General features: G+C 30.9%; 2 protein-coding genes across 7 annotated transcripts in view; one reads left to right on the top strand and one right to left on the bottom strand.

Annotated features, from left to right (window-relative positions):
• The first annotated feature begins 19 nt into the window (after positions 1–19).
• On the top strand, positions 20–1,953 carry Nedd8 (Nedd8 ubiquitin like modifier). Its single transcript, XM_072888870.1, has 4 exons — positions 20–282; positions 354–371; positions 942–1,054; positions 1,597–1,953. The coding sequence occupies exons 1-4, from the start codon at positions 265–267 to the stop codon at positions 1,697–1,699; spliced, it is 252 nt and encodes an 83-aa protein (XP_072744971.1). The 5' UTR covers positions 20–264; the 3' UTR covers positions 1,700–1,953.
• Positions 1,954–2,681: 728 nt separating this feature from the next.
• LOC140664103 (uncharacterized) overlaps positions 2,682–26,266 on the bottom strand; it is a 34,115-nt gene continuing 10,530 nt past the window's right edge. The window contains exons 6-7 of one of the 6 annotated variants that reach the window (XR_012046396.1): positions 5,703–9,463; positions 3,981–5,320 (exon numbers count right to left, since the gene is read on the bottom strand). Coding sequence is in view for 5 of the 6 variants with exons in the window: in XM_072888859.1 (XP_072744960.1) it covers positions 15,717–16,114 (398 nt within the window). In the remaining variant the exon portion in view is untranslated. Of the gene's footprint in view, positions 3,054–3,980; positions 9,464–13,262; positions 16,115–17,707; positions 20,463–22,078; positions 24,629–26,266 lie in introns of those variants that run through there. The other 5 variants (XM_072888865.1, XM_072888863.1, XM_072888859.1 and 2 more) reach the window with 5 other exon arrangements.

The following is a 26,266-nucleotide window of genomic DNA, read 5'->3' on the forward strand; positions in this document are numbered from 1 at the left end:
ACATAGAATTATGAGCAAAGGAAATGTATAAACTTTAAAAATATATATACAAAATTTTATCAGTTAGTAACATTCGTTGCCAACAGACGGCGACACGCGCGACAACCGACAACTTAGAATTTGGTTAGGCCGGTTTGGATTATTCCTTCAGTAATCATTGCTTTGCTGTTCAATTTTACGCTGATCTTTCTGTAGTGTTGGCAAATTTCAGCCGGTGATAGCTGAAAATTGCGATAATTTAGCATAAACAGTGATAGCTGAAAAATGTTGATAAAAGTAAAGGTAATTATGCTGATTCGCTACGTCGTATAATTCACGCCGGTTTATCATATTAATTTTTAATTTTGTTTTAGACCCTCACTGGAAAAGAGGCAAGTATCTCAAAATCAAAGGATTTTATAAAATCAAGTGATCGCAGTTTCTGCACGATCGGGAGTTATAATTATATTAATCTTATTATTACAAGAGTCATTGATACTTTTTGTTGTGTTGATCGAAAGAAAATAATGTGATATCTAAGTTTATTTTTTGAAATTATTATATTTTGAGAAGATGAAACTTGAAAGTCATATTTTTAATGAGAAGACACCTTTCGTAAATTTGTATGTGCATAAATATACATATATATGAAATCTGAATCTTGTAAATTTTAAATCAAAACATTGATTTAATTACAATATCACTAGTATTACAAAATATAACAATGTTGTTTTATAAAAATAGATAATTTAAATATTTTATCATTGAGACAATACTGATCTATATTAACCGACAAGAAAATTACAGTTGCTATATTCAAATCATTGAGAGTTTCATCTTGTTTTAATTATTTTTTTCTAAATATAATTTTTAAGAGAAATATCTTATATGCAAATTTAATTTTAATAAATAATTATGCTAAATGAATATGTGTATAAATAATAATGACATTATTCTTTTAGATTGAAATAGATATAGAACCTACTGACAAAGTAGAGAGAATTAAAGAAAGAGTAGAAGAGAAGGAAGGAATACCACCACAGCAACAACGATTAATATTCTCTGGCAAACAAATGTATGTATAAATATTACAATTGTATATATATATATATATATATATATGTATACACACACACATAAAATTTTATATATAAGTTTTATTATACATGAAATTCCTGCAACTTGTAATGCATAGAAATTACAATGGATACAATAGTAACGTCACTTCTAAGTCCTTTGACATACACTTTACCTCTCTTCATAGCGTTGAGTTACTTACAATATGTCAAGAAGTAATATATCTTTCTATTTCCATTTTTTCTGTTCTTTTAACAATAATGTGTTACTGTTAATATACTGTAGATTTGCGCAGGATTTTTAAATGAAATATATATAATATATATATATATATATATATATATATATGTATATATATTTATATAGCATTTTCTTTTAAATAAAAAATATATAAAAAGACATATTATGTAAATTTTATACATTAAGCAAAATTTGATTTAAAATTTATTTATTATTTGACATATAAAATTCAGACATTAATCAATAAACACATGCAAATAGTATATCAAAAGATTAATGAATATTATATTTTTGTGTTAGGAACGATGAAAAGACGGCGCAAGATTATAAAGTTCAGGGCGGTTCGGTATTACATTTGGTACTTGCATTGAGAGGAGGCTACAAATATATTCCTCGTTTATAAACGAACATGAGAGGATATTAAATAAATGCGAGATCAATAGGAAGGAAAAATGGGAGAACAGCACGTTCGTTGCTGATTATGCGCATCTGCACGCAAAGAGGAATCTATATTATTCTATATAATGGAATAACATAGAATCTACATGATCTTTATAATCTAAATAAATATTTAATAAAATATAATTTAGTCGTAAAAATATGACAAGTGTTTCTATTATAAAAATTAATTTCATTTAACAAAAGATAATAATACACATATATGTGATCTTTGTTACTTTTTCTATTATTTTTTAAATTTCGCATTTTAATTATTTTATCATATTCGAAATATTGTGATTAAAAAAATGACAACTTTAAATAAAAGAAAGAAATTATTAGTAATTTTCAAACAGTATAATCTATTAGCAAATATGAAGAAAATAAGTATATGCAAAACATCAAGTATGTAAAATCTGCCTTATTTTTCTTGTGTGTTCGCCTACTTATAATTTCACAGAATACTATATACTAATAATTTTACAGAAAATGTAATTTTAATAAGAAAAAGATGTACAAAAGACTTAATTTGAATTCTATTTTAAAGACTGCTTTCTACGATTTTAATAAATATTCCATACATTAAATAAAAATTGATCATTACTATACTAGTAAATTACTTTTTCTTCAATCTTATATGCATCTAGTCTCTTTACAATTATATAATTTAAAAATCATATATATATCACTTTATAAAGAAATAATTTTAACAGTAGGATGCTCCATCAATATATATATATATATATATTTTTTTTTTCTTATATACATTTTATATACCAATAAAATATACGTTTTTTCTATACATTTTATTATTAAATTGATAAAAATAAACATTACAAAATTAATTTTTTTTTTCTCGAAAATAAACAATTACAATTTAAGTTAAAAAAAACTAAAAAAAAACGAACATTACTAGAATATCAACTTGATATTCTTTTTCAATAACAAGAATAACAAGATATTCTATAAGCAGAGATGGTGACATTGTTTATATATTGATGGAACCGCTATCAATTTACTGATAACTTTACTGGAGGAATAATATAACGATACGATGTAACATTACAGCCGTATTTCGTGCGGAAATCGATGATTCTCAGGTCAGTTTCTGTGGTATCTACTATTATGCGTTGCCCGGCTCCATTTGGTCTTGAAGACGCGCTGGCAGATGTTGCAGTAGACCGCGGAGTTAGGCGAGTCCTCGTGCTTGGACGTGATGTGTCGCAGAAGAGCGTGCTGCGTCGTAAACGTAACGCCACATTTGTCGCAATACGACGTCGGCGTATGAATACTCCTGGTCGGTGTCGTCTTCAACGATTCTAAAAATGCATTCCTCGGTTTACCTTAATGAGCATTGTGCTTACACGATACTCCAATTATTATCCTTAGGCGCAGTACATATCAGGAAATTTGCGATATCTCGAGGAATACATCTATGTATATCTATTTGTTATATATGTTGAATTACAATAATCGAAAAGTAGAGAGTTCTGATGATGATAATATATAAAATCTTGTTCCTTCGTCAATTTCAAGTGTGGGAATTTTTAATTGAAAGAAATTGTAGATAAAATGAAATTAAAAAACTTTTTCAATAATGTTAAAATATAAAAAAAAGATGAATATTAATATCAATTTATTTATCTTAACAAAGACATCAATGCTATGAATAGCGATATTAGTTTACACGAACACAAAATTATTTTTGCATTAAGAAAAAATGACTACATCATTTCTCATTATTATCACATAGGTAGTTAATTTCGCTTCGTTTTTAAATTATCTCTTTTCATCATTCGATTGTCATTCATTCCGAAACTTTATCGTACTTACAAGCGCAATAATAATTTTTGTTTGCTCTTAAAATAATAATGCAAAGTGTGAAATATATATAATGCAATTTCTACTACCTGCTTGTCATAATGAGATTCCATATAAGTCCTGGCTGATCATCACTATCTTGTGACTTGTGAATTCATGATGATGACTCTTTTGATGCCGTCAAAAATTAAAGGCAAACTGCCATAATTTTCGCCGAAAAATGACTAATTGTGTTTACTATAAATTTTAGTTATAATATAAAAAAAGATAATTTTTTTTATATTATTATATTTAAAATTAAACTAATAAAATGAACGTAAAGGAAAATTTATAAGAAAGAAATTTACTACAATCCTAAGAGCAATTAACTTGGAGACAAAATGCAATACAATTATAAAATACCAATTTCCGAATACACGAATATATCCATCAGAAATTCTTTTATTTACATTACTGCGATAACATCTGAAAGCGTATAGTCTTACACGATTTTTTTAATTAAGTTACAAGCTCACAATTACGATACCGAACGTAACACGTACCTGAATAAAGAACGTAATGTTTCGTGCTACCGATAATGGTGTCTCATGATATTTATAGTTAATTTCTAAACCCGCTGCGAATACACATATTTGCTGTCTTCTTTCTACAAAAGATTAACCCATTCGAGCCAAGAGATGATAACTAATTCATATTACTCTGAAACATTATTTTATGAGATCCTCGTTTAAACAGTATGGTAGATTCTTTCGAATAGGAATTTCAAAATGTGTAGTACCTTTAGGAAAATTACGTCTCGAAGGGTTAAACAGCTTTTTCGTAGGACAGCTTCCTCAATTTTTCGCAAAATACAGAATGTGAAAGCAGAGATTCTGCCAATAAATTTCTAGGCTCGATAAAGACAATTGGAAAATAATTTTCCTGAAAGTGTAAAACGCAAAATTTTTATTCAATCATTGAAATTTAATGATATATATCAATTTTTTAATAATTTACATAATCCATTAAAAATTATTTTAGATACTTTGCGAACTCTCGGATGATTCGACTTCGCGATGCAAAATTGATAATATTTAATAATTAATTTTCCTTGAATAATTCTTTGCCTCGTATGTCTTTATCACTCCTAGAATTTTACAGGTAAAATTTTGCATTCGCTGTTTAATAAGTTTATACACGTCTATATATTTTTTGTCAGTACTAAATTCTGTTACATCTTTCTTTCTAAGATACTAATTACCTGAATCTTTGCATCAAAACTTTAACGTCAAACACACGTCTAGCAGACAGAACCATGTTTCGCATATTTCTTATAAGAACGAAGATTTCCTCCTTCATTTCGCTGCAATTTGCAACTCGTCGTACCTCACGTTATGTGTCTCAGCAATTTTATTTTTATCTCCGCTTATCTTCGCTTCATCGTATAAGCGGACTTCAAGATTGACATTTTTCCGCTTGATTTTCTATCTTCGAAAGTCGTCTTGATTCTTTATGTATTTCATATCTTTCTCGTGTATCCAATTTCTTACTTTTGAAATACACATCGCGATTTATCTGTTGCAGAGATGCTTAAATTTTGTTGCGAAGTCTTTTCTAAAAAGATATGTTTGGAACGTATTTGTGTGTATTTTAATTTTTCTTTTATCCTATATATTTCTCTTTTACTGCTGTAAAGATAGAATATTGCTTTGTGACATGAAGCATAGCTTATAGAGAGCACAGCTCTTCTGCATATAAAAAATTAATATTTTCTTATATGATTTCTCTGCAAAGGAAACATAAAATTAAACCATTAGTGTAACATTTCTTAACTTAAGAATTAAGATTAATTTCGCAAAGTTTGAGAATCCCTGATACAGTTTCGCCGCGATAGCCACGTACGGCTAAAAATACTTGTACACTCTTTCACGGCGGTGACGTAGTATTAACCCATTAAGTGCCAACTATTATCGCAGATATTACAATATCATTTTATCTATATATTGTTTGATTTAGGGCTTTAAAAACGTAATTAACTGCATCCCGCAGTGCGATCCTTTAAATGGCATTTAATGAGTTAAAATGAGGCATTCGTTCTAGAAACGCGCGGTGACGCGCATTCTCGTGCTACGATCAACACTACGATAATTACGATCACTTATACCTACGAGTAAATAGTCAGGTGTGCAAAGTGCGATGTCACTCTTGAAAACGAAACGAAATGCGGACGTACGCACGTATGCGTCGTATACATACTCGCAATTATTGTACTACTTGTTGCATAACACTCTTGAATGCGCTCGCTAAAATAAGGTATCCCCGCTTGCGAAATCGCTCCCGTGTGTATGTGTAGATTACTTATTTAATAACAACAATAACGGTAACGGTGACGTATTATATTCAGATCTGTCTTTGGATACATATGACATAGTTCGCAATCAGCAATCGGTCGAAATCAGCGTTTCATCTAACATTAAATTATATATTAATCTCTTAGACATATTATTTTTTAGTGTTATATATTATAAAGTTGAAAAGTACAATCTCGGTCAATTAAAATTAAATAAATATTTCGCAATTTTTAATATCGTATACTTCTTACATGTTACGCTGAATAATTGAAATTTATATTATGGATTCTCGAGCATTTATATATTCATAAAAAACAATTTAAATTAAAAAATTTTGATTAAAAAATTATAAAAGATAATATATAGCAAACTTGATAAATATCCATTTTTAAATCCATATCTTACAACTTAATTTGTTTTTGTTTAACCACAAGATTAATATATAAGATATTGAGAAACGCTGTTTTCGCACTTTCATACAGAGACAATGTTTACACGAGGCCGGTAACAAAATTAACGGCTACTTTCCGGATGCTCTGCATCACTAGATATATTCTTGTCTATGGTAAATATCTGAAGAAGTCAATGCGTAAAATGTAAAACCAGGTATTTGTGTGTAAGGCACTGTCTATGCGCTGTCTCGACAGCTGAAGCTGAGGCTCGATGTACACTTAAAAGTTTCATTATCGAGCTATCTCGTTCAATGTTATCCTGTCGAAAAAATCTTGTCTTTATATAATTGTTTTTATTTTTAATTATAGAGAAAAGGTGGTCTCGCATAATTTTTTTTTTTACGTAAATGACGCTGGATTAGAATTAATATAATGACGAAATCAATCAGGATAATGAAAGATCGTGTTGTCGATCGAATAATTCTAAGCGTACACCGAACCCAAGAATCATTCGCAAAGAAATTCGGCACGTGGCGTAGATAAACGTGTAAACAGAGTCCGTGTAACGTGTCAGGGGTCGTGGCTACGGAGCGAGGGTTGAAACATTGCGAAGCGATGTCCTGCGAGGACATAGCGGCCGCAACAGAGAGAGAGAGAGAGAGAGAGAGAGAGAGAGAGAGAGAGAGAGAGAGAGAGAGAAAGAGAGAGAGAGAGAGAAAGAGAGAGCTCCCGTTTGTATCGAAGAGTATCAAAAAATAACTTCGATTTGTTATAGAATCCTGTGTGAACGAGCGATAGAGATCTGGATAGTCTAATGTCTCGTATAATAATGACTAGAATTCTTTAAGATCGCCGATTCATTAATCCGGAGGAGAGGCGACTCTATAGCTAGCCAGGCTCTATATGAAAATACGAGACTTTGCTGAATTGAAAAGATTCTTACAAACGCGAGAGATCTTTTTTTGCGCGAGAAATTTTTTCCTTTTATGCGGGATTTTTTTACCATAAAAATTCTCAGAGAAGCGTTTCTGATTCTCTTATACATCAGAATCTTCAATATATGAGGATGTGTATATCTTATGTTTTTGTACAGCAACATTATGCACATTACGTGATATTTCCATATACCATAAGGTACCTTTTTAGGTCGTCGCATTTTGCGCTCGAGGAAAGATCCTGTAAAATGTACGAGATCCTGATAGAGGCCTCGCGATAGAGTCACCTCCGTTCATCGGTGACGTATACAACACTCAGATCCTTAAACACATATCACTTAATTCTCGCATTTTAAAACGCCTAAAGCGTAATCCGCTAATATAACATAATCGCTAACTGCGTTAACTGCACACTTAGCGAAGATAAATACGCGTGTACGCAGCAAAGCTAGATACATCAATTTTCTTGCGGAAACGCATCTAAACGGACCAAGCGGACCGTGTGCTGATAATTATCGAGTCAAAAGAAAACGCGAAACTCCGTCCCGATCGTCTGTCTCGCAAAATTAAACGTCAAAGCGCGACTATTCGCTATCTCTCAGCAAATCAGTAATACAGAGTGTATCTGAAATATACAGCAATATATATTTTAGAACTGCGTTCTACAATAAAAAAAAAAAAAAGAGATTTCTCCATGTGAATATTGCTGCCTATGTCAAATACATTCTATTTAGTTACACTACGGTGGATGAACAGAATCGATGAACTTTAAATTAAATCGAATTATAAATATAAGAATCGCTAGCTAAATTATTTTTATTCGCACTTCGAACAGCTCTATCGCTTCTGCGGTTACCAAAAAGCATTTATCTTAATATCTCATTCTCGTGCCTATTTTAGGACATGAATTTTTAATTTTGATTCGATTCGCTCTCCGATTTCATTCACCCACCGCTTTTATACTCGTTAAATGTAACGAATCTGCGAATCGCCGACGATTTTACGGATCTCAATGTATTTAAATGCGTCAGCAACAAAGAGATGCATAATATATATTTTACGATTATATAAATATTTAATACTCCAGTAGAAATCTATCATATTAGCCAGACTTAGAGATCTTTGAATAAATTAAAATATGCATATTTAGATAATCAAATTATTACTCTTATTGAACCAGTCTGCTCTCGTGGCAACAATTGAGTTCCAATTAAGAACAATGTAAAATTACATACGTAAAAAAAATGCTTTATAAAATATTTTATTTGTTAGGAAGAAAAAGATGCAAGATCAATGTCTCGCATCATGTTTATTTCGTTGAGTCTGACAATAAACTTTCTTCTTTACTTTTTGAAAAATAACACGGTTTAACACAATAAAATTGTTTTAAATTAAAAAAAAAATTAACCATTCGATTAATGAAACTAGTTATTTCTTGGAGAGTTTAATATACACGGATCAATTATCATAGAGAAGAAACAAGTAAGAAAAGGAGCGTATAAGTTTTCACTCGCGAGAGCCTCGTCTTATAATCTTTCATTGAAAAATGGCAAATGGCTTAGACGATCGTCATCTTAACACTATTGTCAAATATCTAGAATCTATAATGCTCGTTTCGAAGGAATTGATTCGAAATATATCAGTTTAAAGTTGAAAAAATACAGATACTTATTCCTTTACTAATTTTTATACCGACAAATTAAGATCTTTAATTTCAAAATTAAAATGCCAATATATTTCCTATGAAGTAAAATTTAAATCCTTTAGATTCAAGTTATTCGCAAGATTATAAAAACATGGAAGAGAAATTCGAACGCGTAGTATTAAGGTGACGAGGGGCACCGCCGCGATCGACACAGCGAACTCTCGTACAAGCAAACGCAAATATCGCGGAGTCAATACGACGTTCAATAATCTCCACGACGATCGATATCTATTTTCTCGAAATAGTGTGCGATGCGCGTTATCTACGAGTCCAATTCGCTTTTCGGGCTGCGCTGCCTGTGGATCGTTTTTTGCCAGGGTATTTGGTGTTTCAGACGCATGTGACGCCGCAGGTCGGTTCTACGACTGAGAGTGGTGTGGCAGACGATGCAGGTAGTCTGGTTGCGATGCACTTCGAGGTGCTGGGTCAGCGAAGCAAGGTGCCTGTAAACGTTTCCGCAGAGCCGGCACGGAAAACGCCCCGGGCCTTGCATCACCACCTGACCAGTTGTATCGCCAACGTGCTTCCGATTGCGTCCCACCCCCCCTGCAACACATTAACACAGCCACGTGACCCGCCGGTTCCTCATCATCAATTATCAACGGAATCACAGTCAGGAAAGGTAGACTTACAGGTGTGGAGAACGGGAGAACAGGAAGGGGAAACGGAATTACGGAGGAGGGAGGAGGAGGGGGAACACGTTAACACAGGCCATTCATTGCGAGGGGATCGTCAGTCGATTACTGGTGAGACTCTGGTGACGAACTGTGTAAGATCTCGAAGCGCGAACTTCAACCCTTTATCTCGCAACTCTAAATGATAAATCTGATAAGCCACCACTATCATAAATTCATAGCACTGAATCGTTTCTAAAATTTAATTGTTACTCAAATTGCAGAATTATTGTAAAATTTTATTACTACATGAAAAGAGATCGCCAATCATGTTTAGCGATCGCGTAAGAGGGTTTCGAACTTATTTCGCTATCCCCGTCGTTAAATAGAGCCATGTAAAAGTATTTTTACTATGCTCTTTCCAATTTGCTGGCCTCGTGGGGAATCGGGTGAAATTATCCACGCAGGTAAAGGGTTAAGATCGCGCAATCTGCTCCAATGTGTCGAGGAACGCGCGTTTAATGATCCACATTTAATCCATATTCAGTGTAGGGTCAACGTGCACTGTATTGGCCGATGTGTTAGCAGGCGCCGAGTAGGACGCCCTCGAAAGAGCGCGCGATCGACTGATGATCCTCCTCGAAGTGTTTGTGTACGTGTAAATTGCTCTCTTCGATCGGCTCTCACTGAGCTTAATTAATACTGCCAATCAAATTAGCGACGGATTCAGTCACTATATACAGTACAACAGTTAGCACTGCCATGCATGATATCGCATCTCCCATCAACTTTTACGACTCTTAATCCTTGGAAGCAATTTTGGGCTAGATTATTTCTGTGATTATTTTCACGTAATTAATTATCTTAAATAAATTATAATTAAAGCAATTATGAAGTCAGTAATCATAAAATGATTTGAAAGATTATTCTCGAATAAAACTTACTAAACTTATCGAAATTAGATAAATTACTAAATTTCTACTGTATACATATAATACAATTAATCTAAATTTTTAAAATTTTTAATTTGTAAATTTTGTATCGAAGTATGACATACATGGTCTTTAATTAATAATTTTACATTATTTTTTTGATTTATTAATCATGATTACTCAATGTCATAATTACTAATCATTAATTTAATTACTCTATAATCACTAATAATTATGTACTTTCTGCCCAATTCTGCTTAAAACATACACGTCACAAGTGCATCAATATCGCCTAAAATATATTACAGTTAACATCATTATAATATCGCAGATATACATCGTAACAAAATACGATTATATAATTACATCGTAAAGACAATGAAATCGACATGATTGTTATGCCAATGTGTTATTTAACTAACTAAAGCACCGGCATAAATTAGCACATGTAAGTAATTGAATTCGCTTTAGTTGTTGCGAATTAGGTGAATTAGAAGGTATCGCGAAGTGCAAATGCTGCAATTTGTCTAATTAATTGTGTCACGTTCTTCGACACAAGTGTGTGTTGCGTGAATGAAAGCGCAAAGCGGTCCATTCTGTCATTATTTCGCGCAATCTGTGCAATTTGTGCTCGGAAAACACAAATAAATAAAATCAACAGGATGACTCAAGCGATGAACCGAATGTCGCAAGCCGGATAATATTATTCTCGAGAAGGAAAGAGGAGAGTCTTATTTTTGTGAATTGATATTTTTTTCCAACTTTATTCACACATATGTCCACTTACATTATTAGCCTGCATAAGCCAAACATAGGATTACGTAATGATATATTATATATATAATATATATATATTTTTTTTTTATACTTTATGTATACATATATATGTCTCATCTCTTTCTTCTTTTATAAATAATCAACTAAGGGAATATCAATTCATTTAGAGTAATATTAATTGGCGATCTTGTACTTATTTCGCATTCGTGGCTTTTGAGGAATGTGCACATTCGCTTTCCCTTTCGTAGTAAAATAAAGTTTCGTGTTCGTGTATGTGTATGTGTATGTGGAAATACGTCTAAACACCGTCATTCGATTAATTACACTTACGCGCGCATCATATGCGTATATCTGTATATAAGTATATGTAAATAAAACGCGGATAAATATAATTTATTAATTATTAATAATTTAGTAATAAAGAAATATATAAATATATATACGTGTATATATATATATATATATATATATATATAAATCTCTTATAGCTCCTCGAAAAAAAAATAAATGATATCGAAGGGTAACTTAAATAAAAGAAGATTTTTATGTAAAAAAACATAAATTAATAGCATCCCAACTTTGCTTCATGTATACTTCTTCTATCAAAGTTTAAATATTATAAAACAAATTATGCAATCAATGACAAATAATTTAATCAAATCATTGCAATTCACTATATATTGCAATAAATTATACATCTAAACATAGTATGTTTACATGGAAGTTGATTTCTTTTAAATTTTCTATCTTTTTTCTTTTTCTTATTTGTATTATATTTCGTGGCAATTAATTATAATAAAAAAAAATTTTTAAATGTTAAAAATTAAAATATACATTTTTTTTGATAAAATAATTGTTAAAGAAAAACACTTTTAAAAATTTATTTTCAAGATGTATGAAAAGTAATTCAATATCCATAAATATTCTATATAGCTCAAAGTAAAAGATTCTAAACTAGTTTGAACAGTTATAAAACATGAAGTCTAAAGTCCCGTTCATCTCATTGCACTAGATCGTAAAAAAAATGTTACAAAAAGAAAAAAGTGAATTCACACTCAATTGAACTAGATGTAATTGCACTAAGTTACTTCCTAGTTCGTAAACTAGCGTCGATTTGTACATTCTCACTTCATTTAGCGATATACATATACTCACGACTTTAATATGTCGACAAACATCATTCTCAAAAAAGAGATCATTATGCAGATGGGTATAATTATTTAAAAACAGAAAATAGCCTCTTTATGGAAAGATCACTTATCGATAGTCACTTTGCAGACGTATATATTGCACCATATTTCATTAAATTTCGTTTCTAGCGAATAGTGTAAAAGAATAGTGTAGTTATAATTTATATACCTGATATACTGTCCACAAGTTCATAAGTATTATTTATTATTTATTCATTTATTATTTAATAATTTATCATTAATTTATAATTTATTATTTATGTCATTAATTTAATAATTTATATAAATTTAATGTAATCCTCTCTTCTTATAAAAGTTGCGTATATATGTATTTTTTTATAAAAATAAAAAAAAATAGAAATGTGTTTTTTTTTTTTCAAATAAATTGTTTAATTTATTTACAAATTTATGGGCATTATTGTAATATGTTAGTAAATAAATTATTATGATTAAACATAATGACATATATTCTTTTATCGTAAATATTAATATATTAATTTAATATCAAAATTGCGAAAATACGTAAGTGTGACTATCGACGACTCTATGGCGAAGTGAAATGTACCCATTGCACCGTTCGTTGTATAATATCACGAAATCGGAGCTGATAAAAAAAAAATAGAACAAACAATAACGACAACAAAATAAACAAACGAAATATAGTATAATATTAATATTCGAGGAATAAAACTAAAATCAAATTATTGTACCATATATATAGTATATATATATATATATATATATATATATATATATATATATATATACATATACATATATACTATATATATTGTCTACTATATAATATATAATGAAATTAGTGTACTATATATTAGATATTAGATATATATTAGATATTTGGCAAGTTTCTGAGACCTTAAAAACTAACGCACGCGTGAGTATGCGTAATATCAATATCGTATAAAGATTTGCGATCCAGGACCGATGAAAGATCCCAAGAAACATTAAGACACGTCGACTTCAGTGAAATACTCAGCCAGTCGCCGAGATGTCATAAAACACGAATTTCGATACATTGACACGATTATTAAAAAAATAATGGCACAGAACGCTTAATCGAATGCTATCTCAACAGTTATTCACATCGATCATGGTAAAAATGCGCTTGCATATATTAATGTATATTTTTATTTAATATATGTAAGTAAAACTTGTACGTGTAATAAAAAGATATATGGAGAAAATATTATATAATTAAAAAAATATATTTAATTTACAAATATTTAATAATTAAAATCATATGTATGTATTACACAAAGCGATAATGTTAAAACTAATACGAGCTGTAGATATTATACTATCACATATACTATGCATTTTAGAAAGTGTTTACAATACATTCTTCATCATATTTAGTTTGCCTTCAATAATGAGTTGTTCTTGACAGTGATATTAGTTTCAATCTTTAAAGTTCTCTTCAGTCAAAGCTTTAATAATTAATTAAATAAAACTCATATCTTCTTATATAATATGATTCATTACTCGATTGATTTTGAATCATAAATAAATTATGCTCAGGATCAATTAATGCAAACAGCTGCAGAGATCTAAATATTATAAAAATTGTATTGTAAATATATACTTTATAGCATGTATACCAGCGTTTACAAGCTCGTATTGATTTTGATGTCCTTACTCAGTTCTTTTCTAGGAAAATAAAGAAAAATTCATTAATTGTATTTATTTCTCTTCTGTTCAATTTTATTGAAAGAAATTTTTTTCAGAGATAAAAGATTCGATAGAAAAATTTTACCATGATCGCGTAAGTAGGATCCTTGGCAATCGATCATTCAGATCGATTATCTGATAGAACTAATCGCTGAAATGTATCAATTGCACGAAAAAAATGCACATTCCTCCTTACGCTATTAAGTACTGAACTCAAATTTGACTAGATAAAATAAATCATTTCTGTTTTCCCTTCGTGTCTTTGGTTACTAAAATGTGTTTTCATATATACGTGTATATTATGTGTATGTGTATGTTTGTGTTTGTATGTAAATGTCGTATTTCTTTTCATGTGCATTATACACATATAGATACATATACATACACATATATGTATGTGTACAAATGACTAGGGTGTGAAATTTAAGACAGGCATAATATAGGTTCCTCGTCGACGACTAGAGTAGAATAGGCTCGTTGTTAACAATACATTAACGTCACAGCAAATAATCATGTGCTACAATTTTCATAAGTCTATCTTTCTTTGATGAAAAACACGATCGATTATACCACATAACAATTAAATCCGAGAAACGCGAAAAATATGGCACACAAATTGGACTATATCAAAAGAGAAAAAAAAAGAAAGAAAACTGCTCGTTAAAATTAATTTAGTAAATATAATATTCTACGTGTATATATTATGCGAGCAGATATTGTCTTATTACAATTGCAATTAGCACGATTGTAAATTATCCGCAAACACTTATCGGATTCGCTGCTTTAGAAACAGGAACGAAAACTTTAGCTTTTTATAAAAAATTGTTGTAAAAAAATCGGTTCTTTCGCGTAATATTGATTCCGACGCATATAAATTGCACCTATGTCTATTAAATATTAAATTGTAATAGAATTTCTATATTTTATTTACACAATCTATTTTTTTCCTGTCTTCTCCGGCTTCTCTTTGTCTCGTTGTCTGATCTATTCGCGAGAGTTTTACTGCGATAAATTATGTACTTGTCTTTCTTATTATTTCAGCCAATGATAATTATTTCACTTCAGTCTGATCGATTATAACTGCAGTTATTAATACACATAAAATTAAAGCGAATCTCAAACGCGTCATAAAAATTGACTTTATCAAAATATGATATTTTAACATATTAACATTAACATATTAATTATATAAATTATATCAAAATATACATTGTATATAAATTATATAATTACATAAATTAATATCTTTTGTTATTAAAGTAAATTTTAATAGTTTTATATGTCAAAAGAATTCATTACTTGAAATTAAAAATTTATTATGTATTTTCTTTCTCTTAATCTTTACTTTCAATAAATTAAAACGAATAATCGTCAATTGAATTTTCGTTCGTTTCCAAATCCAACGAATTACCGATTACTCTCTTCGAAAGAATGTTGACAATTGCAACAACTAATGAAATTAAACCAAAGGAAAATGTGGCACGTTCTAAAAATTATACACCATTGATTGACCGACAATAAAAAAGTCGGATAACGATAAGGATATCTATCCTCCCTTGCGTCGACGGGATTCTTTCTTTGGTAGATCATCTTCGCACTAAGGAATAGGACTAGAGGTGATTCTTTCCACGCTGCTCTCCCTAATGCGTATCGTGGTATAGGTCGCGTTCGCGTCGATGCTCGACGGACTGCCGGCGTTCTGCTGACCGATTGCCTGGGCAGTCGACGACACGGAGATCGGCGCCGGCGTCTCGACGCCGCCTGCCGAGGCCATCCCCGCGGCCGCGGTTGCCGTAGTCCCGTCGACCCAGCGGTGGCGGTTCTTCAAGTGGCGCTTCATGTGCGTGGTGCGGCTGAGCACTTTGTGGCACACCGGGCACTGGGTAGTACCCTTGTGCATATTCATGTGTTTATACATCGAGTCCCGATTCCAAAACGATTTACCGCAGAGTTTGCACGAGTGCGACGGATGTTCGATGACCACCGTGTGTGAATCTAAATCAGACACAAACGTTCATGCTACGTCGTGGCCGGGCACGCGCGAGCCCGGATACGCGCGAGTCGGACCCCCTCGCTTTTCGCTCTCTCGGGGTCCTATCTAGATTCTCTGCGACACGCTGTCGATTATTACTGATTTGTACTCGATTACTCTCACGATTCGCAAAACGTGACATTTTGTATTTAAATTCCATGCGACTAACAAAATTTTATGTTAAAAGGACCCTAATACTTATGAACAATAAGTGTTAAATGCAAATAATTTTCGTACATATTGTATAGATATATTTATGCTTTCCGAGATTAATTAAAATGGAAACGAATTTTTCTCGCAGCATTTTTACCAAATTTACACTTTTTTCCGTGTTTTACTTTATAAATTCACCGATTAAAAATTCAATTATGTCTCGTCGTGGATCACGACACGCGACACTGCGAGTACAAAAGTGTCTTCGATAATTAAAAAAAGAATAGAAAGAACATTAAAAAAATCGCATGTCAGTAGCAAATTTCGCGTCTCACTTTCGTTTCTCTACCTACTTTTTCACTCGCTCACTCGAATCTCTCGCAAGAGAATAACAGCAGTAGCAATGACAAAAAAAAAAGAAGAAAGGCAACGCACACGATGAGACTTACAAACAGGAGCAAGAGAGAGAAAGATAGATAAAGAGACAGCAATCACGAGAATGACAACATACGCAGTAATTATAATTATAATACTCTCGGAGCAGCCATGCTACTGTGAACTGTGAATATAACGGCATAATATGAACAACAGCGAAAGAAAACGGAAACAGAACAAATACAAATATACAAAATGTTCAATATTCATGCACAACACACATAGACATAATTCGGGCGAGATCTAATTTGTAAATCGTGATTGGAAGCCGAATATCGGGTCCAAAGTTTAGGGCACGAGATATACTGCTAATCGCATGTTTCTTGCAGTGAACCGACAATCATATGTATTCCTTTGAATTGCTATTAATCGAACGTGGGTCGCATACGCGACTATATTTTGGCACATGTAAGGCGACGTGTCATGCGGGAGGAATTGACAATTTGTATAATTGACAATTATGACATTCATATGTTTAAAGAAATGTATGTTTGCTAACTTTCTAATAGAAATTATGTATAAAAGTATATATTTAAATACATTCTATAATAAGATAAATATATTCTATGATAAGATATTTTCTATCGCTAGAAATTATGTTAAATTTCGTTATAATAAACATAAAAAAAAAATTAAGATTTTTATTATCTTTTTTTCAATATTCTAAAGTAAAATTTCCTTATTAACATTTTTCCTTTTTTACCCAATAAATTATATGTTAAATATAAAAAAATACTACAAAAATATATAATATATATAATTATTATAAGTATCATATATATATTTGGATGCTTGAGTGAATTAATTTCTTTCTTAATTAAATTTTTTATCGCAAAATAAGAATTTTATTATTATATCGAAATCTTAGTGCATTCGTAGATCGAAGATTTTCGGAAGATTCCGAAAAGCGTTGTTCCATGCAATGAGAAAATAATGCACTCCTCGCGGCCCAAAGGACACACGTACAGTTTTCGTCATCGCTTTATTTCCAGAATGCAAAGTACAAAAGAAATGTATAACCCGGCACTTCGCACGTCTTACATATTCTACAGCTACGTCATAATTTACATATAGTATGGTATTTTGACTACGGATAAATTTTTCATATTGTAAATTAATAAAATTCTCTAACGCTGTAAATCACTTTTAGAAAGACTTAAGTAAAATCCGAACGATGATCGAAAGTGGCTTTATTCGTTTTGGCAAAATTTTCAAAATTTGTCTTATGTATGGTGGTATTTAAAAAGAAGTATTTATCATATGTCAATCTTTACTAGAACACTAATTTCTGAATCGGAGTAAATTATTCCCCCAATAAAATATATAAGTCATAGTATGAGAAATAACAATAAAATGAATAATGAAAAAAAAAATAATAATTTGTTCGTAACGGGACATAACAGGTTTGTTAAAAATACGTCAATTGTACGTCAATCATTACTATCGCGTACAATGAGAGAAATTGCATGTCATATGATTGTCAAAGAGTACATGTTGCAAATTAAATTATGTACACACCGAGAATTTATTCCCTCTCTATATCGATGTTTTTACAAGTTATTATCAATAGATAAGTCACATCAATTAATACGACGATAAAATCATCGATCCAACTAGGATCGACAGTTATCTAATTGTAAGTTCCGCGCTGAGACAGAAATATGACAGCCACATAAATGACAGCTTTTATACATATGACGTCAACGTATGATAACTGTATCTCATAAATATTGTACATAAATTACATTTAATGCATAGATTTTGTATTATTTGGAAGGGTCAGAGGAAAACCATCTTCTAAATAAATTGTACACGAGTGAAAGACTAAGGAAGTTACATACAGACTGTTCATTGATAATGCATTTATGAATATTCTGATTTCGCCAAGTATAGCGACTATAATAGTATAGTAATCCCCCATTGTACAGTTAATCGAGATCGCTCGATAAAAAAACAATAATATGATTAGTTTCGATAAGATAGACTATAATATTTTTGTTATATTTAAGTACTACACGTATTTCAAGCTTCATTTACCGAAGAAAGAGAAGGACAGTCTTTAGTCTACCTTTATTCATACATATATATGTATTATATAAATCTTAAACTCTTCTCATCTTTGGAAGGATACAGATAAACTTATGCAAAAAGTGACCGAAACTTTATTTCTTTTTATTGAATAAGAGCCTTAGTACACGAATATTGATGTTAAAAGTTTACTAATGTTGATTCTTTTTGCAGGATATAATTCATAAAAAAAGAATTGAAACCACACTAATTTTTTGAACGTTTAAATAAAAATTTTTTTTATTAAAATAAATTTGAGTTTTTATTGTACCTTTACACCCTGCATTGGCTCCTATTGCCTTTCTCCGTGACATTATTAATTTTATTTAAGAGCTTTATAAATTCTTATTTTCGTAATCTTTTTTTGCTTAGAAAATTTAAAAATTAGACAAAAACTATCCTTTCTCTCTCTTTTAAAGTACTCTCATTTCACGATGCTTGCCTTTTTTCGTGTTTGAACTTCGTACATAAAAAAATATATAATTACTTATGAAAAAATTGAACACTTCGTACATTATACAACTATCAGTTAAGGATAAACGATGAGAAAATTCTTGTATTTAAAAAGCAATAAACTTGTAATCTTACACGCGATAACAAAAATAGTCAAAAAATTGAGTTTCTAAATCTTTTCAAAAATGTATGCAGTATAAAAATTGATTAAAATATAAAACCATCAAAATAATAGTCAATAATACTAGTCAATGATAATAAACAGTTGTGTATAAAATCATTATGTACATCATTATTTATGGAATGAAGAATGTGCTTGAATCCATTCGATTGATATTAAAACGCATCGAATGAAAAATAAAACAACGAAAAATCGCTCGCGAGAAAAGATTTGGACATAATGTCAATATGTAAAAAGAAAAAAACCCATTGATACACATATTTGGAAATCAAGATATAACTTTCATAAATCCTAGAAATATCAAGAATCTCAAGATACAACACTTCACAATTATTTTGTATAACATTCCAATTATTTAAGAACTCAAATCTTTATCCTCCAGACAAATGTAATTTAACTATCATCCGCGAACAACCAGATTAGCATTTCGTCAAAAATCGAAATAAATACATTATGTTTTTACCAACGTAATTATCATTCGTACACGATATAACTTATGGTATATGTTCATATGTGTGTAGAAGAAAAATATTTTCCTCTCTACATCTCTATATCTATGCAATAACACGAACACCTATAGAAGATACATCTTAAATTCCTCGATCTAGTTTCTCGCGGATGACATATGCTGAAACATCTGTCCAAGTCTACACGACGAAGACCCTGATTCATCCTTCACCGAGTTTCTCTACCAAATACTCGAATACGCAACGTTCACGGCCGTTTGAACGGTTACTTGACTCCGTGCACGTTCACCATGTGGCAGCGCATAGTGTACTTTCGCGTGAAGACGACTTGACAGATCGGACAGATCGTGTCGCCCCTGTGTATACTGCGATGGTGGGCAAGGGAATCGCCACGATTGTAGGTTCGCCCGCAGACGTCGCACACCCAGCGACCGCTTTCCACCATGTAGTGCAGCTTAGACCTGCGCCTGACCCCGTCGAGAACGAGGCTCGCGTGCTGTTGTTGCAGTTGTTGTTGCGGTTGCGGTTGATGCTTCCCGTAATTGTGCTCTGATTCTGCGCACACAATCCAAAGTGTTTCCCATACACACACGGTCTCATACTTTTATGTAATAGTTTCGTCGTGCGCGCGGGGACATGTTTTTTTTCCCTATATTTTCTTGTCTTTTTTCGTGCTTCGTAAATTCGCGATTCCCGTTGTTTTTGTGTGTTGGTTATTATTTCTTTCAGCGCGCGATATATACGATAGTGAGACAACCCCGATAAGCACACACCAGCATCGATAAATTTCGTCTTATAGGATTACGTGAGGATTATATAATAATTTATATATATATATATGTGTGTGTGTGTGTGTGTGTGTGTGTGTGTGTGTGTGTGTGTGAAATTAAAGTACTAAAGTATTAGCTGCATATTGGACTGGAAATAATAACATACTATGTGAATCAAATTAAATAATAAACAATTAAAATACATAACATAATATGTGAATCAAATATTGCATCAACCAAAATGTCAAAGATAAGTCTTTTTAAAATTTTAGAGAGAAAATGGTAATGATAAAATGATATTTAAATGATTAAAATGATATTTAAAGCAATAAAATTATTGAAAAAGACGAAAAGAATAGATATTATTCCAGTAATAATACATAATATATAATACATAAATCATCATTTATCAAAATTTGGTTAGATACAATATAACATTACTCTGAAAAACATAATATATATGTATAATAAGAAACTAAAATTTAAAATTTAAAACATTTAGAGATTTTGCAATCTAAAATTTTTTTTAGATATATAAAGATTATCCAAAAGTCAAAGATGCTGAAGTTTATTTGAATGAAATAGATATAACATACGGGTGTGTGTTTATAAGAACACAGCTGAATATAGATATGAATCAACTTTAGAAGTTGAATATATTGTATGCACTAAAACGTGATTTACTCGTAGCAAGGTGAAAGTTTGGTCTCAGGCCGTCAGGGGCATTTTCGAAAAAATAGGAGGGACGACCCATCTTTCATAAAAATTTACATGTAATATTACAAAAGAGATATCCATTGAGAATGTGTAAATATATCTTGCAACAAATTAATTTACCGTATTTAAATTGTCGAATTATACAATAATAATTATAAATAAATTCATACCGATCTTTGTAAAAAAAATTGTTTCTAAAAAAAATTTCAAGAAAAACCTACTGATTATAATTAATAGTTTACTATAGAACTGTGATTCGCTCATAATATTCTTGAATTTATAAAAAATGATGAGAATTAAATTAAAATATGTCTGAAAAATTTATTTCTATTTATCATATTGGATTATATTAACGGGTCGCCCCTTTATGTTATACTCGCCAACGCATTCTGTGTCGAGTATGTGTACCGTTTCATTGATATAATCGGGATATTCTGTGTTAAAAATTCATAACTAATGTATGTAAGTAGATATAGTCCCCATAAGCAATGAAGCTTCCAGCCAGAAACGAAAAGGAGAATTTTTTGGGAGTGCCAAAATGTCAAAAAGCTTGCGGATATTTGAGATTCATGCGAAGTTCTATTTCTGTTGTAACCTAATATAAAGGGACATATATGTATATTCTTCCGTACAAAATTGTAACATTGGAATTCTAATGGCAAATTGTTTTGAGCAATCTGCAGATTTTTCCTTAATTTGTCGCTCGTTGTATATTATTATTCCAATTAGTGTTATTAATATAATATCGTCATTATGACAGATTTACAATAGTTTGCTTATCGCTCTGACACAAGAGGCATGACAAATGTTTTTTTTTTGTAGTATTTTTATTAGAAACTCGCAATGTTACTCGATCATATCGAGTATTGATCGAAAATCGAAAATGCGATAACGCGCAAATATGTCGTATTACAAAATTCATGAAACATGTAAGTAATGCTAATTAAACATACAAATAAAACCTCAGAACGCGCGACGCACAATCATTATAGATGCACGTGGGATAACAGCAACACTTCGACAAACATACGTACACAATGCATTCATTCCAAGCAATTGTAATGTAAGATCTATTAATAATATCTGTGAATATTCGCGCCTTTGCTTTGTGAAAATATATGTTTGTATAATATAGAGTTGTAAAATATAATTCTTATTCTCTCATTACACATCTAGAACTAAATAGAACAAATATATTACATATTTATATTAAATGCAATATTCATACAAATTAAATTCCAAAAACAGTCACAACAATTTAGGACTAAATGTGCAGCGAGAAAAGAGATTAGTATATATATAATGTCAATCAAAATTTATGATAAAAAAATCGATAATGACAGACAACAAAATATTTCGCATTTTACAGGTATTAATTACGTATTACGTATTTAACAGTCTTGCAGTTTTAAATGTCACAAGGGGCTCTTTATATATAAAAGCAACTATCTAAAAACCTAAACTAATAAAATTCGATATATCCTTAACGTCTCTAATTCATGGCACGTCATTAATACAAATTTTTCCAATCGTAAAAAGTGTCCCATAAGTATAATAATTTAATTTTATTTATATTAAACTTATTTGGCAAGATCTTTCAAGCTCTTATATAACGTAAAAATAAAATAAAACTTTTAATAATTCAAAAATTATAGAAAAATGGCTTAAAGGAGCTTGAATAAAAGATTCCTATAATGACGCCAATTTTGCGATAAACGAGATGTAATTAAATCAAACATAGTAATTGTATAACATTGTCAGAATAATATAATAAAGGAAATTAATAAATGAAGACATGTGATCAAAACAATTTAAAACAATTTAAATAGAATAAAATAACGTCGGACGTTTCGACTCGATTCTATTCGGGTTTTCTTCAGCGCAAAAATTACTTAAAATATACATGGATATGTTAGAAAAAACGAACATTAAACATAGATTAGAAGTTTAGCGTAATATGTTGGAAAAAAGCGGAGTCGCAATGAACGCACGCAGTCGGGAATATAAAAATAGACAACATTTTCCAAATAATACATTGGCTCTCTCTAATTCGATTGTTAGGAGGACCAATATGTCTCATATAATTGTCATATTTTTGAAAATTCTAATAACGCTAAACTTCTAATCTATGTTTAATGTTCGTTTTTTTTAACATATCCATGTATGTTTTAAGTAATTTTTGCGCTGAAGAAAACCTGAATAATCGAGTCGAAACGTCCGCCGTTATTTTATTCTATTTAAATTGTTTTGATCACATGTCTTCATTTATTAATTTCCTTTATTATATTATTCTGACAATGTTATACAATTACTATGTTTGATTTAATTATATCTCGTTTATCGCAAAATTGGCGTCATTATAGAAATCTTTTATTCAAGCTCCTTTAAGCCATTTTTCTATAATTTTTAAATTGTATGAAGTAATCGATTATATTTTAATAATTCATTTTCATAAATGATAACATAAACAATATTTTCGAAATTGTTAGAATTTTTTGCAATACTTATGTAACACTACGTATTAATTTTCAATTTCACCCAATACCGAATCTATTTTTATCTTTCTTGTATGCAAAATGAGTAATTAAGATTTAATTACTAGATTTTTCGAGTAATCTAAAATAAATTTTTCTTTGCCACAAAATCAATGGAACTATTATTCAACGAAACATCTTTTTGATATTAACATGTTCACTGCTGTGGTGTATAATCATACGCATATGATTCGATACAAAATATAATAAAAATATGCATAAATATGCATATATTTACATTCATAAAATCGATTTATTATAAAAAATAAAAAATATTTCATAAATATTTGAACGATCTCCTAAAAAGATTTCCTGAAATATATGCGCCAGCGAATCATGGAATATTTGCTTTCTTTGTAAAAAAAATTGTGTAATGAAAGTTTTTAATCATCGGACGTAATTCGATGTATTGTATTGAAGCAACGCAGACATAAGTGAGGTTTACCGACGCAATCATTACAAAATGTTGTAACAAAGGGTTTTTTAAATACTGACGTATTCTCGTAACATTCCTGACAGGGTCGCCTTACTTGTTTAGCTGGACCCTTCTTTTTTTTAATCTTATGATGTGATATATTCCATGTTACACTGTAACTCGGAGATCTATCATAATCCTCATCTTCCAGATAATTAGTATCTCCTAGGTATTTAGTAGTCAGTGGACATCTCGTTAGGTAGAATACCAAATCTTTTAATGACTCTACAACAGACATATATTTCACACCATTACACTGCGTATATGTTCATGGATGCTCTGTATATTTAATTCGAGAATAGTTTTTGCACGATTTTATTGAAATACTGATTTGGTCTGATATGTTAATACTGTTATGACTCATAAGAATTTTTGGCTAAACAAGTAAATCTATTTATCTTGTTTCTTTCTTAACTATAATTTTAATCTCTTTGTTTTAATTAATAAAAGTACATCTCTCGCTTGTCCTTTCATTCTCAATTACTAATGTTATATATTTAATATATTTTAATTTTGTATAATATCCTCGGTCGAAGTATGTTTGACAACAAACACATATCAGATTAAAAATTAAGCTCTTGTTAAATTCCATTTGAAACTATCTAATATATCCTTGTATATTGTATTATTTGCGCTATGTTGAAACTTAATTATACCTTGTTTAACTTTCATTTCGTCAAATACTCTTAGAATACATCTGCTAATTTTGGCTAAGTACCACAAGAAATCTGTCATTACAATATTTTCTCCTGACAATGAGATATTTCACACATAAAACTGTCGTGAAGGAACGATCGAACAGACTGGAAAAGAAGCCCAGGGGGGTGGAGGAAAGAGGGAAAAGAGAGTCATCATCACTTTCGAAAATTCGATTTTGCATCGAACACACTGAACGTGTGTTGACGCTTGTGGATGCGCAGCAAGTGTGCCTTCATGTCGTAACTTCGACTGAAGATGCGCTGGCAAATCGGACACCTCGTCTGGCCTGTGTGCAAATCCTTGTGCAGTGTCAACGACATCGGGTGCTTGAAACCCTTCCAACAAATTCTACAGCGAAACAAGAGGCCGGCGTCCGCCGCAGCGCCGGACTGACCGTAATCGTCGTCCGGGACGAGCTCGGCGACGCCGCTAGCAGAAACGGCGTCGGCGTCGTCGTCGCCACCCGCGACGGCGTCTCCCGCGGCTCGCTCTACAAAGAAAACAACAAACACACAACGTCACCACGCATTGTTAGCCACGAATGCCGGCGCGCACGCGCGAATTCGTCTAGAACCAAATCGAAGGCTAATTGATAGCGCGTCTCGTGTCCTTCATCGACAACCACCGCATTTTCTTCGAGAAAGCTAGGCTAATAACTATCCCGTGAAAAATTGCCAGGCTGATTGTCGAAGAGAAAAATTCCACCGCCATCGCGACTGTCTCAAAGACTTGAAAGCACTTGGCAAAATCCATGTCTGATAAAGAAATATCGAGCTAATATAAATACGTAGAGACCGGATGTTAATCTTTTAAAATTTGTCATTTAAAAATAATGATTCGTTATCTTTTATTGTATAAAAAAAAAACTAATTTGTAGATTTTTCGGTTAATAAAATCTAAATTTGTTTTTATTTAAGATTAGGATCTATTTTTTGAAAATAATACTTCTTTATTTTATATATGTCAAAAATATATATCCCATTATTATATAATCAATTTTTAAACACAAAAATATTTAATTAATACTGAGGCAATTTTTTGTTTATAAATAAAATTATAATTTAACTCAAATACAAATGTATATATTATATTTACATTACATCATTATAATATATATGTATATTTAATACTTACATAAAAATATTTTATTGCAGTATATAATTA

This window comes from Anoplolepis gracilipes, chromosome 3 (genome assembly GCF_047496725.1).
Source record: "Anoplolepis gracilipes chromosome 3, ASM4749672v1, whole genome shotgun sequence".
In the NCBI taxonomy this organism is placed as follows: domain Eukaryota; kingdom Metazoa; phylum Arthropoda; class Insecta; order Hymenoptera; family Formicidae; genus Anoplolepis; species Anoplolepis gracilipes.

What these genes read in the sequence shown, in the direction of transcription:
- Nedd8 (XM_072888870.1), top strand. An exon ending in ATATTCTCTGGCAAACAAAT is followed by an intron (nt 1,055 to 1,596) that starts GTATGTATAAAT and finishes TTTTTGTGTTAG; the next exon opens with GAACGATGAAAAGACGGCGC.